This window comes from Lytechinus variegatus, chromosome 1, assembly GCF_018143015.1.
Source record: "Lytechinus variegatus isolate NC3 chromosome 1, Lvar_3.0, whole genome shotgun sequence".
NCBI lineage: Eukaryota > Metazoa > Echinodermata > Echinoidea > Temnopleuroida > Toxopneustidae > Lytechinus > Lytechinus variegatus.
The window spans coordinates 4,848,438-4,863,305 of NC_054740.1; the positions used below are offsets into that span (position 1 = coordinate 4,848,438).

Genomic DNA, 14,868 nt, shown 5'->3' on the forward strand with positions numbered 1-14,868 from the left:
TCCAAAAAGCATAACACTGAAAATTTCATAAAAATAGGATGTAAAATAAGAAAGTTGTGACATTTTAAAGTTTCACTTAATTCAAGAAAAACTGTTCTATTCACATCCTGGTTGGTATGCAAATGAGAAGACTGATGACGTCATCCACTCCCTATTTCTTTTGTATTTTATTATATGAAATATGAAATATTCTAATGTTCTCCTCATTGTCAAGTGAAACGATGATTGATTCCTCCCTGAACATGTGTAGATAGCATTGTTTTATACTATATGGTTCAGTCAAGTTGGTCCTTATTGTCAAATCTGTAAAGAATTGAAAAAAATAATTCAGACAATAAAAAACTAATAGTGACAGACATCCTCGACTGACTAACCTAATTTTGCATCACTGTTTTGTGAAAAATAAGCAAAACTTAAAAATTCTGTAACTTTGTTATTTTGTATCTGATTTTGATGAAATTTTCAGCGTTATACTTTGATTTTTCTCTTTTTATTCAAATCAACATTTTTCTGGGGTGGACTTACTTTTAAACTCTTGGTGACAATCAAGAATTTTGTTTATTTTTATTCTTCAAATCTTCTTTTTTTTAAATTTATCTATCTGAATTGAATTTACATTGATTGTGGATATGTTTAGAAGTTAGAAACTTAGTAATTTGGAAAATCAACTTTTGATGATTTCATTGCATTATCAGTTGAGGATTCAAGTGATTAATTCCGTTTAAATATTTTCAATATAGAATTGATTACACTAATGATAGATAAATGAATAGTTTATTGTCAATCAATATTTAGGACTTAACATCAAATGTGCTGAGGTCAAACTTCTAAAACCTTTCATATGTACCTACAAGCCCCTCATGTCTTCATTTATATTTTCTTCCTCAGCTTGTCAGTGGGCACTCTCTCGTCAAGCTCCAGTAGAGGATCTCTTGGTCCATCAAGTCGAGGATCATTGGCCTCTAGTAAAGGTTCTTTAAACAGCGCCCTCAGTAATTCTGAACTTACCAGCATCCCAGACATGAATGACATCATTCAGCAGAAGGTGTGTTTTGTTTGCATGCTTCAGCTTGGAATGGTGGGGGGGGTCTTTTGAAAACTCTTTTTAAAACTCTGTCAGTTATGGACTAGGCTGCCATTACAGAGTATTCTATGATTATTTATGTGGTTTGAAGGAGATACTGAATGCATTACTGTTATGTTTTTGGATTGTTCATACATTCCATTTTCATTCTTGGCTAACGAGCATGAACATGGATGTAAACTTTAACTTTAATAAGAAACAAAAATACTATGATTTTAAAGGTTTAAATTTTAGCTTCCAAATTACTCATAGATCCCTTCTCTGTGCGTGATCATTGATCACAATTTTCATATATAATCAGGTTGCACTTCAAATCCACTTCTCAGCTTTTAGATTTTCCCTATGCATCATGAGCCATTATATGTGAATCGTGCCTGCTACTGCAATAACAATTGAAAAAGATTTGAGCTTGGTAACTTGTTTTTCATTTATGTTTTGAGGATAATGTAAGTTTTTTCATAGTTTGAGAGAATGTGACCAGCTAGAATTTCTAAATTCTTGATAATAATTGTATATTACCAGCTACAGTGTATATTCCTTATTTATCAATTTTCAGGTTGATGCCTTGTTACAGGGTGGCATTGAGGGATTAGATTATCAGAGTTTGTCTACTACCACTCACAACCACCACCAGACATCACACCCTCATTACTACAACAACCAGCAACACCCTCCTCATCAACAAATGCAGCACCATCAACAACAACCGCAGCAATATCCCCAGCAGCAACAGCCAAATACCCGACAAGGGGAACCCTCCGTGCCTTCGTTATCGCCAAGATCATCTCTTTCGTCTATCTCACCCCCTGCATCGCCTGGCGGAGGCACGGGGAACAAACCCGGCCCTTCAGGCTCAGCTGGCGATGCATCTCATCAAGGTGGTAATGCCCTTCTCCAGTATGAAGGCCGTCCTCCAACGTATCAACAGCACCTAACAAACTTACACAGACATAGCAATAGGACTGATATCAAACCCCCTCCTGATTTGGACGGGGAACAACTGGCAGCATACCTCTCACAATTGCAGCTGAGCATGCAGGATCCGGGGTCATCAGGGGTCGGGGGTCAAGGTTCACGGGGAGGATTTGGTTTAGCCAGACCAGGACTTGATCTCAAGCATGCTACTTCAGAGTACAGTAGTCAGGAAGGTTATCTCAATGCGCAGCTGAGCCCTATTAGTGAAGGTAAGAAAATATGAATAAAGTAAATTCTTTTGTGAATAGAAGAATATCTATGGTTGATTAAGTGAATGATCATTTGTAAAATTGAAAATTAAAGAGAAGGTAGTGATTTGGGCGAAAACATTGCTAAAAAAATTTAATAAGATAGTTTTAAAGTAAATTTTTCATTTGCTATTTGTTTCATATTAATGATTTATTTTACCACAGTCCCATTGCATAAGGACTCTTATGATACTTTCCCTTAACCCTATATAGCCCGGGGGGCGGGGCTAAAAGGCCCCCCTTGACATTTTTCACGATAATTTCTAAATGCAAAAAAACAATACGCTGAAATTTCATGACTTTTTTCTTTCACATCTCCCGCACATTTTGAGACCCTGTTTGCGAATATCGGGGGTGTACTTGCGGAGATATAGCACATATTCGTGACCAATGTCACCGAAAATGGCAATTTCCATTGACTTTTGTGTACAATGTATGGGTTTTACAAGAAGTGTTGTCAGATGAATGTTTTTTTTTCTGTTTTTTCCTCACATAACTTCCTTTCGGGCTATCACCAACTATTCTAGATTTTAAAAAACAATAAGAAAAATAGAGATTTCAGAACAAAGAAATACATAATAAATTAAAAACAAAGAAATACATAAGAATTTGGAAACACGGAAGGAAACAAGAATATTATCGCGAAAAATTAGCATATACGCATAATTACTATTATCTGATAATTATACAATTTCAATACAGTTGAGTGAGCCGTCTTTTAGATTACATGACTGGCTACTAACATGCTTGATTCCATTGCATTTTCTCAAAAAATGGGGGGAAAACTACAAAAAAATGAAAATTCCTTAAAAAAATTTGAATATTTGCATAATCAATTAGATGAATAAAAAATGATAATAAATATCACAAATTTGACAACGCATTCTTGTAAAATACATAATGAGACACCGACACACCAAATTTGGTCGCAATCGGTCGATGAACGGCCGAGATCTGAGGGGAGGCCTAATAGGCCCCCCCCCCCCCCCCGGGCTATGCAATTTCAAAATAGCCCAGGCTATATAGGGTTAATGGTAACAACCATAGCAATCTTGATTTTTATATGTTGCCAAGCCATCATGCAGTAACTTTAGAACGGAAGCCAGATCTTATTTCTACTGGACTCAAAGTAGTCTTTTGTTGTAGAAGTTTTATTTCAAAATTTCTCTTCTGGAATACTGTAAGCAGTAATCACTCACGAAGAGTATATGTATCCATTTTTATTCACTAGGTGTAGATTTATTACCAGGGCAGTCTGTAGCAGCTCCACGAATGGTATCAGCAGCTGTGTCTGATGACTCTATGGCAGGAGATAGTGGGGTGTATGAGGCATCAGCTAAAAGGTACAGCGACACCACTTAATTATATATTCTGATTGTAGTAATGAGTATGACCGTGAGTCAGTTATAATATAATCCATTAAATTGACTACCAATGTGTTGTATGTTTACCTGAATTTTTTGGTTGCAGCTCATGAATAACTAGAATTATTCATGTGGATATTGAAAAAAATATGGATTTACATTATTTTGATGGGATATGTTTTTCATCAGTCATATAGTCGAAGATGATAATGAAAATAGGCTTATAAAGTGCATGTCTGTTCTGCTTGAGTAAAAATATAGTTACTCCTTTGGTTTAAATATGAATGAAACATATTTCTCACAAAACCAAATGAATTGGGATGTAGGATAACATTTTCTTTCCGAAAAAAAATATCACCTGTCCATTATGTTTCACTTTCTTGCTCTCTCTCACGCCCAGACCCGATGAGGCAGCAGGTTCAGAGGAGGTGTACGACCCAGCAAACTTCGACATGACCCAGATCCTTCTGGGTTGTCAGTATGATCCTCAGGATGGTCTCATAGTGATCACCCTAGACAGCCTCAAGAACTTTAGGGAACTACTACCATCGCAAAACACTCAGTTGTAAGTCAAAAGCATCTTGTTTCCTGGGTAATCTTGGCTTGTTTCACAAAGAGTTTAGCGCTTCTTAGAAGCATGTTTGTTGCAATGACATGATCAACGGCTAAGGATTTTGTAAGGTAATTCCTTGAAATAACATTTTTTTATTTCCCCCACCAATTTATAGACCATTCTGTGAACACCTCTAGTCATTGTAATTTCAGATCATAAAGCCTTATCATAAAGCCTTATCAGAAAGCAGGGGACTTTTCATGACAAATTATTTTTGGAAGTACCTACAAATTTTGCTCAGACATATACATGTATATATTCTGTATTTTTTCACACATATTTATTTATACAACTCAATGTGTATTGTTTCCCATACAGTTTTATCAAAGGCAACATTCAGCCGTGCCCACCCAACTCCAACCTGAGCTTCCAGACCCCACCCCTCCAACACATGGGTGCTAGTACCGTTTCCTTGGGCCACAAGGTCACTATACCTATCAAGGACACCGAGCTTCATGCACTCACTCTACAGATCTACATCTGTTTCTGTAACCCAGATGGGCTGGAAGACTGTCTGGTGAGTAGTATTTTCAATAAAATTTGCATGTCTGAAGAGTCTGCTTTTATTTTTGAATGCTAACACTTCACCTGTTCTGTTTATTATATAATATAATCATTAATGAAATCATTGAATTGTTGATTAGCAGTAACCAAGAACGCAGTGCTGCTAAGTAGTACAGATTTTCCATATTTAGTTCTGAAAAAATAGAAGAGTACAGATGGTTTCATGCAAAATACTGATTTCTAAAGCTTCAGTTTTATGTGTTGTCCTGTGGTATTTCTTTGAGAATACTGATTTCCTCACCAGAATACTGATTTTCAGCTTTAAAATACTGAAATATTCTAGTTAAGGTTGGCAGCTCGGAGAATGTGATGACCCTGCTCAAAACCCATGATAAGATGACTGAAGTGAATTAAAAATATATTTCACCTATTGTTTCGAAAAGCACATTCGCAACCTTAATATCGTACATCTCAAAGTGGCAAGTTATTGTCCAATGAATAAATTTCAATTTAAAAAAATTGACCATCTTTCCTAATTACCTTAGAACCCATATGAGTGAGATGTGCAGTCACTTCTCTGTACTATGTATGTTAATTTTGATTATTTTTCACCCTTGTGAAACATTTCTTTGACCAGGCCGGTACTCAGATCAGTCTCCTAGATGCCTGCTTGCTGAATCCTGCTTCTCCGAGGTGGTATACCCTGCTCAACTTCACCCAGCCAGCTTACCCTCAACATGACATAGATACAAGCAGTGAAGGAACAGCCACATGCACCAGTACTCTAGAGAGATCCAGTCAGGTAAATTAAGCATTGACAGACCACCTTTAATATCATGACCTTTTAACATTTCTTTGCCATTTTATTAATTCTCTTTATTGTATTGTGTAAGATATACATGTACATTGTTTTTACTTTGCAAATATGATATTATGAGTCTTTGGACTTTTGTTGTGTAACCATTCACAATAAAACCAGAATTGAATGAAATTGAACTTCACAGCATTGTTATCACCCAATCAGATAAGGTTAATGCTGATTGGTTGATTTTTTTTTTCAAATGCATTCTAGCTTCACTTTGATAGACAATTCAAATTAAAAGTGATTGCGTGAGGAAAGCTTTGAAGAAATTGTTAGATTTAATTCATTTTTTGAAGTTGGACAATAAGGTCAAATGAATTACTGCCAGATGATCTGCCATGTTATGTGCTGCATAACTTTCCAGCAAATTACACATTGAAAAATTGAATTTTACTGATTTTCAATTTTCTTTTTTGAGTTCCATTCAATCCAAAAAGTTTAATGAAAGAGGTTTCCCACTGGGTCAGCATAATGGTTTTATTAATTATTGATGATCAAATGGGCATCATTAAGTTGTTTAGGATGGATTTTCAATGTTCAATAAAATCCATTTTCCTTTCTGCCAAAGACAAAAATATTTCCTTGTGTTGGAGAACCTGTTTGTTTCTGTACATCTGGATGTGATATGCAGTTTTTTCCAATATTTTCTTTCATACTTTCAAATGAATTTCTTTCTAGTCTTTCCATTACGTATTATTACTTTTATTTTGCAGACTCCTAGTCATATGGCAGACATTTTTGATACAGCGCTTCCAGTTGAAACAAGGTATGTGTATACGAGTATCTTAGGAATCAATAATCTTCATTTGTATCTTTTTTAATACAATTTTTTTCCTACTTTTTGATATCACAATACCTTTAGAAAACTAATGAATGTGTTAATGGTTTATGATAGTGAATGGAGCAAAAGAAAGTGGAAATTATTTCATAAGCATTTAAAAAACATACGGGCAATGTTTAAAAAATTCCTGTTCTGACATAGTGATTACAGTAAATAATTTCATCATTGATAATCCAGCTAATGCTATAGGGATTTAGTGACTCATATTTTAAGGAAGACATTCATCTGCTTTTCTATTTTTTTATGCCTATTAGATTACGCTCAACGTCCATGGACAGTTCACTTCTCACCTACCGTCACCCACCACCTGTTACTCAAGTGCCTCCAGACAATGCCCACCCTCCCTCATCTCAGCTACCCTACAACCATACTCCGCCCCACCCCACCTCTGTCACAGGCTACATCCCACCCCCTACCACCACCCCCTTCCATGACTCCCCTTTGGAGGTTGGGGGTGGTGTAAGGGGAGGTGGGGACCCTGGTGCTACTCAAGATCCTATTTCCATGATGACCAACGGGTACTTGGACTCTGTGACCTCAGACAAGGACCCAGGGGACCAGTTTAGTGATTTCCCTGGACCAAGTATAACCAGGTCCAAGACCTTTGGAGGTGGATCATCAACAGGGATGTCGAGACCTGCAATGGCGAAGGTAAGTACTACCTTCTGTTTTTCCTCCTTTTTGGGGGGGTGTGAATGCTTTGTTTAAATGTATGTTTAAATTGGTAGAGCTTTTATTGTTGAAAGTAATTCAGTCAGACCTGTATATGAAGACTACCCAGATAAGTGGGCCACTGGAGATTTCTATAGACTTGTTCATTGTCAAATGGGAGACAATCTTGGTGGTCACAAAAAAACTGGTTGTCACTTTTGACCAGTGGTTGCTAAGATAAGTTTGACTGTATGAAAAATGACTTTTTTGTTTTCATACAGCTTTTTTTTCAATAGATCTACATTCATGCTATTCAAAATATGTTCTCTTTTAAAATCAATTTAAGCCTAATTGATAGGCAGTACTCAGTAAGTCTGATTGATTAATTTGATAGTGATATGGTCCAAGATGTTATACATGATTATGAACAATAGTCATCTTTATATGATTATTTTGTTGTTTTATCAGCTGAATCGCAGTGAAAGTGATGGTGCTATGATAACGCCCAGAATGGGTCCATTCAAGAGGAATTCTTTGGAACGCAAGAGCTTACGATTTAAAAAGGTCAGTTTGTCTCAATTTTCCAGGAATATGCTGCATTATGCCATACCTATAACACTCTTCATGTATTCATTGAAATCTTGTCTGAAATCGGTTTATCTCACTTATTAGTTAACAAATAGTATATCCTTGTAAAAAGAAGTGAAGCAAAACTGGGCATCAAATACATGTTTGTTTTACCATGGTTATGTTCCTTACGTGTGTCCAGAAAATTAGGCAGCTGCAAGTTTATTTCAATTTGTAAGGTTTAATGTTATATATTCATTTAGAACTTAAAATAATTTAGTTATTCCATAGCTTGAACATTTATTAGATACCTACACTTGGTAAATTTGAAGGTTATTGGTATCACAGGATTGGTGTGGTAAGAAACCAAGAAGGAAATTGGAGTTGCAATCTCTCTAAACCCTATACTTTCAACAATACTGGTGGGAATAACCATGATTCTGACCAACATTGTTTATTGTTTTGAATTGAATAGATGGAAGGTCAAGGTAGCCGGAGGTCACCTGACTTACGGTCAACGACAAAGGCAGCTAGGATGGAGATAGAAGCACTCAAGACTCAAGAGGCACAACTCAAAGATGATCTATTGAAATATAGAGAGATCAAGAGACAGATGGAAGAAGTACAATTAAAAGGTAAGCTTTGATGCTGCATCATCTCTGTCAACATTGCTGAGGAAGCAAACCTGTATGAATGTTGGATCTGTGTTTGTATTTCATTATTCGAAAGTAAAAATGAGCAAAAGTTACAAACAAATGATACAGAACGAGATGAGCATGTAGGATTCTGGGTTCACAAGAGAAGGATTCTTTCTCATTATCTGGAGGTATGGGTACCTATTATGATATGCTGGAATGTACAGGTGGAATGTCTCATGTGACACAATTTTAAGAATTTACCACTGTTGTTTCATTTCTGCTTCCCTAATTACCACCATAGCATTCAATTAATTCTGTCATTCAATTTCATCCACAAAAGCTTTAGAATTTTGTCCTATTTCATCTATCTGTTCTGCCTAGCTTTTCCCACTATTACCCACTTTATTTATCATCCCTACAGGTAATCAGAGATCTCACCCCCGCAAACCTGACAGCGATATCCTCAAGAAACTCCTGGACAGTGCTGAGCAGGAGGCGCTGCGGAAGCAACATCAAAGAGACGCCATAGAGCAGAGGATACCCACCGAGTCTACATCAATACCTGAAGCAGATTTCATGTTGGGACATGGCTCCACGGTGATGAACACAGAGTAAGTGTCTTATGGATTCTGCCTCATGTGTTGGGGTATAAGTTTATGGAAGCAAGCGATCACGAGGTCCTCTCATTTTCAATATTTGGTGTTTGACAGACCACTGATTTACATTGATTGTTTGGTAAAGTAAAAATGCCCTTTATAGCTTCTGAACTTTAAGTCTGCTCAGCTATACTTGTCATGAGGTTGACTTTCTGCAGCAAGTAGCATGTGCAAGGGTGTATCTCTAAAACCAGCCTCTGAGGCGTGGACAGAGCATTTCATACTTGACCAGAAAGTGAGCATGCATAACAATGTTTGTAGCAAAGGGATATCTTGTTGGCCATTGATGGTTTCCCTCTTGTCTTTTACCCGTTGAAAACAAAGATAACTACATGCATGTATCCATCAGTTTCAGAGTATGCATACAACTTTTAATGCTCCTCTATTAACGTTGGTTTCACAAATACAGGAAAGAAGTCCTGACGTCAGAACTGTGAGCCTCTTATTGAAGGAAGGTCCTCTGTGGAACCTCTAAAGATCTCACATGAAAGCTGTTATCAGCCTTGCCTGTATCGCACAGGAACTCAGATGATGTCCCTGTGACAAATGGTGCTAGTGCTGATCAAATGGGCTTCCATCTTCTTTGCTGATGAAGGTTGGGTTCTGTATCCACTGTGGGTACAACTTCTATCTCATCTGGACCCTGCAAGGTAGTCAAACAACTGGCTTAGGAGACAACAACTCCTCTGATCCTTGGTAACATTGTCTTTCTTCAGGTGTTGTAAATCAGCTTCTAGAAGGAATGTTCAGCTTGGTTCGTCGGCCTTCAGCAACGTCATTCTGACGCCATCCTGACAGAAGCAAAGTCATGTTGTCCTCGCACTACTGTCATGGCACTGCTCAGGAGAGAAGGAACATACGATACGCTTCACCTGCATTGTATGTTTACCATCTTGGTGAAGTATAGGTCAGCTATGCGTTTACATGGTAATTTGCAGTATGTCCTCTGAAGATTCAACTCAACTTCACTCTTTGCATTGCTCTTTGTTCAATATTTCATTAATCTTAGGAGCAATTAGAAGTTGTTTTTGGAAATTCAAGCGAAGGTTATATTGTGTACAACTAATGGTCATTGCTGCATAAAACCATGCTTACCAGATTCTCATGCAATTGATATTTTGCATATCGAGCAAATGGAGATCACATTTTTTGAAGTATTCAACATTTACTTATTCAGACAGTTGATTCAACCATCATATTACTGTAAGTAGAGAGAGAGAGATAGCGAGAGTTGAATAGGAGAAAAAGCTGTTATGATGATGAAGAACATTTTCCTTTCAAAAAGAAATTCTGCAATACTGGGTTTGGATTTCAACATTCAGTGCATTCACAATGCTTCAATTTCCATTATATGTCAACAGAATTTTGTTTTACTTGTTAAATTTTCAACTTTCTGTTTATTTCCATTCCATTTCACTGAATTCCATCTGTAACTATCTAAATATTAATTGTCATTGTGGTACACATAGGGGGAAAAGGTGCCATCTTGTTAGCTTGTTTATAATTGTGCACTTTCCTTTGTGAATTCCTGTGTATCTTTTTGACAGCTTTCTTCAAGCTTCTGCTTTATGTATTCCATGTGGTTTAGACATATTTTTCTTGTCTATCCAGCGATTCAAAATCATTCTCATTCTGTATTCAGTCTTTCCTACCAAATCTCTTTGAGCCCCCAAGTTAATCATATATCTTGCATTTAATGCAAATTTGTCATCGATTACTGATTAACTTCTTGCAACAAGGAGTTAAAGGTAAAAAAGGGTAATTGCAGGAAACAGTTATTTCATGATAAAGTCTTCTAAATCAAGGTTAATTGCCACCATATTATCATATATCTAGATCTGGTACATTATTGTAAACCTATCTTTGTGAAATCATGAAATCTTAACCCAAAACTCATAATTCTGATGATCACTAACACAGAAAAGCATATGTGGAACAGTCTATTAATATTGCTTTGAAAAATACTTGTCATTTCTCGGCAATTACACATTTTTCTTCCAAAGCCATTTGGTACATCTTTTTATAATACATACAGACACTGGGGGAGGGGGGGGGGGGGGCTAATTTTATTGGATTCTGTTCCAACTGGTATTTATTGTTAAACTGATTTGCCAGTGAACTTGTACACTCTCATTACATGGCAATATCAATGGACATACGAATGGTAAAACACTCTATTTTGTTCAATAATAATAAAAAGAACCCTTCATACAAATGTAATAGATATGAAAATTCAACTGTAATGGATGCTTCATAAAAAGGGAACCTGATCTTATTAATGCTCATTTACAACACTCATTCAATACAGTATTCCAGTAAAGTGCATTGGATCACTAGTTGTGCCTGGTGGAAAATAGAGGACTTGGCATTCATCCTGGAATGATATATTGTGATTTACACATGTAATTTCAAACTGGTCATTGAAAATTTAGCGATTGTGAATCTTACCTGGGAAGGTTCCCTTTTTTGTGTGCAAAGGGGGAGGGGGCATTTCTGTCTTCATATGTCAAAGGAAACAAGAATAGATTCTAGATAAAATTCTACTTTTTATGAGGCTCATGGTTGATCAATATGAGAAATTATGGCTTTTTGTTTGTCGACTTTCTGACTACAAACTTATTAATTTGTGATTGAATCTACAATAAAAAAACTTAATGAAGCTATCCAGATATGTTTCTGTACCACCATTTATGTTAGGATCATTCTCCTTTCCATAGAGGGTGTTAATGAACTGGTAAATACACTTATCCAGGGTAAATATTTTTTCAAAATTGCTGCAAAGTGATTCCATTTTCTTTCAGTCAAATAGCTATTGAGCTTATGCTTGCTGCACTTGGTACTTATTGGCATGTGAATGAACAAAGAATCGAGGATAAGCTCCTGTGATGTGAATGGCGAGAGAGGTTTTTTAATTTCAGCCAAATGGTAAGCCTTTCTACCTGTCTAGAAGGAAGCCTACATTCTTGCATTTCTGTTCGATTATTTTTTTTATTGGATGGGGCAGGGATGGGGTAGCTTGTTATAGAAAATATGTAATATTCAAACACCTATATGAATCATATCAACATTCATCGATGCAATCATGGTGATTTTAGTACTAGATCACTTTCAGTCAAACAACTTCTGTAGTACAATGTAGTATTGCCTACCATTCTTTGCAGGTTTATACTACATGAAATGCAGTTTCTAACAATATGTGTCATATCTTTTTAAACATTTAAATGTTTAGTGAAGTCCATGAAAGTTGTCAATGTTTTTTATGGTGATGTTTTGTGAATGATGGGGGGAAAATGCTGTAATTGGCTTTCAAAATCATATTTTATACAATATGTGTATATAATGTTGAATAACGAAGAGACTCTGTCTGATTGTGTACAGATATTTATATATAGATATATATCATTCAAACAAATACAAATTTTGTATGTATTTTTATATCGTAAGTCTTTTTAACTGATTTTGTAATGTCAAATGTGTAAAGATGTCAGTTGTATTTCGCTTACCCCCGTCATTGTATTGTGTACCACTCTTTTATAAAGAGAATTATCTGTAGGAGTGGGGGGGGGGTTCTTTCTTTCTGAACAAGGAAGGACTTTTTTTAATGAGTAAGGATACCATAACCATAACTTTTTTTTCACAAGTTTGTGCTCTTTTAAATGTTTTGTTACCCAATAATTTATGCATAAATGGGATATAGTTATTTCATCAGCTGAATTTCAGTTTAGATTATGGTATCAACTTCTTGAATAATTCTTTGTCATTGATTAATATAGGAAAAAAATGGTGATTGTTCGTATTCTCGCCAACTTCTGAGGCGTTGTACAATACGAATAGCGAATATTCAGACACTATTCAGACCATCATTCTTTCACCTTTTAATGTGAAAAATCTTGCACCATCGCATTAATGCCTATTCACTTTTTATTTTATAGCATGAAATCATATTTTCATACTTGATAATAATGGTGGCTTCTGATATAGCGCACAGGTCCAGCTTTTGGTGCACATGGTGCTTCAAGAAAATTAAATATACTCAAACTGAAATGAAAAAGAGAAAAAATAGAAGTTCTCATGAATAAAACATTCATATGTGTTTGACATGTCTCCCTCGCAACAAAATAAGTTGCAGCAATGATTATCCTACCCATTGACTCCAGTCTTGTTTTTACATTTTCGATGAAACATCTGAATGACAATATCATGTAAAAAATAGGTGGGGAGATTACACATCAGTTCTCTTATTATGAAGACATGCGCAGTACTGTTGTACTATTAATGCAAATTTTAAAATGTCATGACCTTGTTATCGTATTATGATGAAACTGACTATCTTGTCATGACAATATCATGTAAAAAATAGGTGGGGAGATTACACATCAGTTCTCTTATTATGAAGACATGCGCAGTACTGTTGTACTATTAATGCAAATTTTAAAATGTCATGACCTTGTTATTCATTGTATTATGATGAAACTGACTATCTTGTTTGTCTGACTTTCCCTTTGTGTCGAAAATCATTATTATCATGAGTATCTGGAGCACCCTTTTAAAGATGTGTTAATAGAAAGGTATTGTGATGTATTGAATGTAAAAATAATTGACATATGCTGGCAGGACCAAAAAAAAACATTGTTTAAATTGTTTAATGTCTGTGTGTTCCCGTCTTAGTAAAGTTTTGTACAAAAATGATATGCATAATGTATATGTACAAAGTTTAATGTTTCCTTGTACAGAGTTCAATGTTTCCTATGCTGTTTCTAACAGATGTATAAAAAAATAAAATGCTGAATAACTAAAGAAAATTTGAATTGAATGTCACTCATTCTTTATGGAGTCTGTGTCACAGTCATATGAGCGCAGCAAGATTTGACTGTGTGATAGCACAATGTCATTTTTAACAATTTTATTGAAATTCTCAATTTATCTTTTGAAATCGCGTGTAATAATATGTCCATCTATCCTTTTTTCATCTCCATGATTCTATGAGGAGTATGAATGTGACATTTCAGTATATATTTCATATTAAGCACTGTGTAAAGAAACATGGACATGAAAATAATTGAGAACTTGCGACACCAATGATGAAGATCCCAGCATTGTGCTTTTGAATTTGATTTTAGACTCTTTTATCTGTATGTGTTTTTCAAACTTTGCTTACTTTTTCATTAGTATTCTTAAGAGATTACAAAAACTTCTCTAAACGGAGCATTATTCTAATCCCTGTATTGTTGAACATAGTCAAAATCAGCTGCAAGACCAGCAGAGAAAGGTGGTGGTGATGATGGTGATAATGTTGATGGTGATGATTATGATGATGGTGAAGGTGATGATGATGATGATGGTGAAGGTGGTGATGATGATGATGAAGATGGTGATGGTGATGATGATGATGCCGATGATGGTGGTGGTGATTGTGATGACGGTGATAGTGATGGTGGTGAGGGTGGTGGTGGATGATAACTTTAGATTAGTTGAATTACATTTGCAGACAGGATGACAAGCTAGTAAAATCCATTGAATCAACAAATTTAATAACAAACTCAATCCATATTATCTACCTGATTTCCTCAAAGAGAACATAACTTTAAAAATGAAATAAATAGTAAAGATAAAAGTTACACCAATTACTAAATAATTAAAAATGCGAAATGGAATGTAAAATGACTTATTTAAGGGATGATCCAGACTGGAGGTATTTGTATCTCAATACGTAGAGTAAAATTTACAAAGCAAAATGCTAAAAATTTGATCAAAATCGGATAACAAATAACGAAGTTATTGAATTTTAAAGATTTACATTATTCCTGTGAAGCCGATCTAGACATGTCTTTATGAGTATTCATTAGGTGGACTGATGTCTTATCC

General features: G+C 35.6%; 1 protein-coding gene and 1 long non-coding RNA gene across 2 annotated transcripts in view; one reads left to right on the top strand and one right to left on the bottom strand.

The window, feature by feature from the left end:
- The window catches only part of LOC121411192 (protein WWC2-like), a 52,302-nt gene extending 41,450 nt beyond the window's left edge, over nucleotides 1–10,852 (top strand). The window contains exons 9-20 of the mRNA XM_041603805.1: nucleotides 889–1,045; nucleotides 1,641–2,268; nucleotides 3,539–3,650; nucleotides 4,072–4,236; nucleotides 4,603–4,801; nucleotides 5,426–5,590; nucleotides 6,364–6,416; nucleotides 6,746–7,142; nucleotides 7,611–7,706; nucleotides 8,185–8,344; nucleotides 8,769–8,958; nucleotides 9,413–10,852. Of these exons, the coding sequence (XP_041459739.1) occupies nucleotides 889–1,045; nucleotides 1,641–2,268; nucleotides 3,539–3,650; nucleotides 4,072–4,236; nucleotides 4,603–4,801; nucleotides 5,426–5,590; nucleotides 6,364–6,416; nucleotides 6,746–7,142; nucleotides 7,611–7,706; nucleotides 8,185–8,344; nucleotides 8,769–8,958; nucleotides 9,413–9,440 (2,350 nt within the window). The 3' untranslated portion in view covers nucleotides 9,441–10,852. The remainder of the gene's footprint in view (nucleotides 1–888; nucleotides 1,046–1,640; nucleotides 2,269–3,538; nucleotides 3,651–4,071; nucleotides 4,237–4,602; nucleotides 4,802–5,425; nucleotides 5,591–6,363; nucleotides 6,417–6,745; nucleotides 7,143–7,610; nucleotides 7,707–8,184; nucleotides 8,345–8,768; nucleotides 8,959–9,412) is intronic.
- A 1,608-nt stretch (nucleotides 10,853–12,460) lies between these two features.
- Nucleotides 12,461–14,338, bottom strand: LOC121411267. Its single transcript, XR_005969445.1, has 2 exons — nucleotides 13,450–14,338; nucleotides 12,461–13,302 (listed from the first exon to the last, which is right to left on the bottom strand). It is a non-coding gene; the product is annotated as an uncharacterized LOC121411267 (long non-coding RNA).
- Nucleotides 14,339–14,868: the final 530 nt, after the last annotated feature.